Consider the following 2,601-nt stretch of genomic DNA (forward strand, 5'->3'; position numbering starts at 1 on the left):
GAAACTCATGCTGAAATATGAAAGAGTGAAGAGGCATAATACGTGCAATCTACTCTCAAATAGCCCAGAATAAGCATAATTGTAGATGTAAACAAAAAGATGGAATGATAAAAAAAAAAAAACAAAAAACTGCGAAAGTGACAATACCTGGTTAATCTGTATACAGGAGCCTTTAGATTATTCTTGGAAATTTCCTGTAAGCTTGGAAGTTTTATATAAAATCTTTTCAAAATTTCATAAATAGTGAGTTGAATTAAGGAAGCATACAAATTCTACTTGAATGTCTCAATTTCAATTCATTGCTTTGCTGTTGACGTAATCTTACCTGAACCAGAAAAGATTTTTTTAAAAATCATCTTTTGCATTTTTATGGCCCATCACCTAAAAAATTTTGCACTTACAGAGGACAATAAAGATTCCATAAATTGCTGTGTTCTGGGGTCTTACTTTGCTGCATTGCACATAATGTTGAGATTAGGGTTTTACATTTGTAGAGAAAGCTCTTGTATTTGGCTCAGTAAATCATAATGACATTGTTTAAAAAAGACAAAATCACCTTAATGAACTCCCAATGGATAGGGTTACATTACACAGAGGGAGAAGCTCCTACTTAATCCACACATTTGGTCTATGCCCACCACCCTGAAAATAAAGCAAAAGTAAATAACGCATGAAAGATTCTAGAAAATTTATGCTCCCTCCCAATAGAAAAGTAGGCTACAGAAATATTTCTTATTTATGATCAGGAAATTTCATTAAAAGCATTTCTTTATTCATTCTTTCTGGATATACCTAGGAGAATATTCATAACTCCCATAGCACTCAAAACAAAATAGCTGATTGTTAACTATCTGTTGAATGAATGAAAACCAATTAATTAATCTCATATTTTGCATCAGCCTTCTTTGTCCTTGAAGAGTAAGTAAGAGGTACCAGTAGGAAATTCCATCTGTTTCCCAGCACACCTGTGGTTTCTTTGAGCTCACTAGACAACATTTCATCAGGAGGAACAAGGGAAGAGAAGGAGCTGCTGGACAGTGATGAGCCTGAAAAATGTAGGCTGGGTTAGAAGAGGGAGAAGGGAAATCTGTATGACCTGAAAATACTCAGGGTAGATTCTTATTAAATACTTTGGAACACACTCGATGACAGCTCTCTCCTCTCTCTAGGCTCTGAAGGAATAGGCCATGATCAACCAAAGCTCCCCGGGGGGCTTCCTCCTTCTGGGCTTTTCTGAACACCCAGGACTGGAAAAGAATCTCTTCACGATGGCCTTGACTTCATACCTCCTGACCATGGTGTGCAACACACTCATCTTCCTGCCGTCCATGCTGAACCCCAGGCTCCACTCTCCAATGTACTTTTTCTTCTCCAAACTCCCCTTCTTGGATATCTGCTTCACCACAAGTTTTGTCCCCCAGATACTGCTCAACCTCTGGGGCCCAAAGAAGACCATTAGTTTCCTTGGCTGCTCTGTCCAGTTTTTCATCTTCATGCCCCTGGGGACCACTGAGTGCATCCTGCAGACAGCGATGGCCTTTGGTTGCTATGTGGCTGTCTGCCAGCCCTTCCACTATGCCACCATCATCCACCCCCACCTCTGTGGGCAGCTGGTGGCTGTCACCTGGGTCATAGGTATGGTCCAAACAGTAGTTCAGGCACCAGCCATCCTCCACTTACCCTTCTGCCCCCAGGGGCAGATAGATCACTTTTCATGTGAGGTCCCATCTCTAATTCAGCTCTCCTGTGTGGACATCACCTACTATGAGATCCAGATGGTTGTTGACAGTGTTTTCATCTTTATTGTGCCCCTCACTTTCACCCTTGTCTCTTACAGTGCCATCACCCAGGCAGTGGTGAGAGTTACCTTGGCAAAGGGGAGGAGGAAGGCTTTTGGGACATGCTGCTCCCATCTCATGGTTGTCATTATCTTCTACAGCTCAGTCATTGCTGTCTACTTCCAGCCCCAAAATTCCTATGCCCAAAAGAGGGGCAAGTTCTTTGGTCTCTTTTATGCAGTGGGAACCCCTATACTTCACCCTCTCTTATAAACCCTGTGGAACAAGCAGTTCAAGAGGGCATTCATGAGGTTGCTGGGGAAGGAAGAGAATCCAGGGAAAAGTAGAGATAGCAGCTTAATGTGCTATCTAAATTAAAAAGTTTCTTCATGCTTTTGTGAACGAGTTTGAACTCATCAGCACTCTGCCTTCTCCACATACACCTAAGCCATTACTGTGGATCACAGTATGACAACGTGGTATGTAAGGGAGTCAAAGGGGTAGAGAGAGAGACAGAGACAGAGAGAGAAAGAGACAGCTTTAAGAGGAGGAAGGACCTCAATAAGATGCCTTTATCTCAAACTTTATCATGTCTGTTGATTTTTAATATTTCTTTTCTTCTCCATCCTGTTTTTTCTGTCTTTATAATAGATTCCCTAACCCTAGCCTGCCAATTTCTGGCTATACAGTTTCTCTTCAGTTGTATCAGTGTAATGAAAAAGCTCCACCACGGCACCCTGGAGACCTTGCATGAATCCACATAGCCCACACAAGCAAAGCTTGAACCCCAGCCAATCTGAGACTTGGCAGGATGCCCGTGAAC

At 42.0% G+C, this 2,601-nt stretch overlaps 1 protein-coding gene across 1 annotated transcript; it reads left to right on the top strand.

Annotated features, from left to right (window-relative positions):
- The first annotated feature begins 1,187 nt into the window (after positions 1-1,187).
- LOC126077299 (olfactory receptor 2H2-like) lies at positions 1,188-2,051 on the top strand. The gene has a single exon (XM_049886542.1). The coding sequence runs from the start codon at positions 1,188-1,190 to the stop codon at positions 2,049-2,051; it is 864 nt and encodes a 287-aa protein (XP_049742499.1).
- Positions 2,052-2,601: the final 550 nt, after the last annotated feature.

Source organism: Elephas maximus, chromosome 1 (genome assembly GCF_024166365.1).
Source record: "Elephas maximus indicus isolate mEleMax1 chromosome 1, mEleMax1 primary haplotype, whole genome shotgun sequence".
Classification (NCBI taxonomy): Eukaryota; Metazoa; Chordata; class Mammalia; order Proboscidea; family Elephantidae; genus Elephas; species Elephas maximus.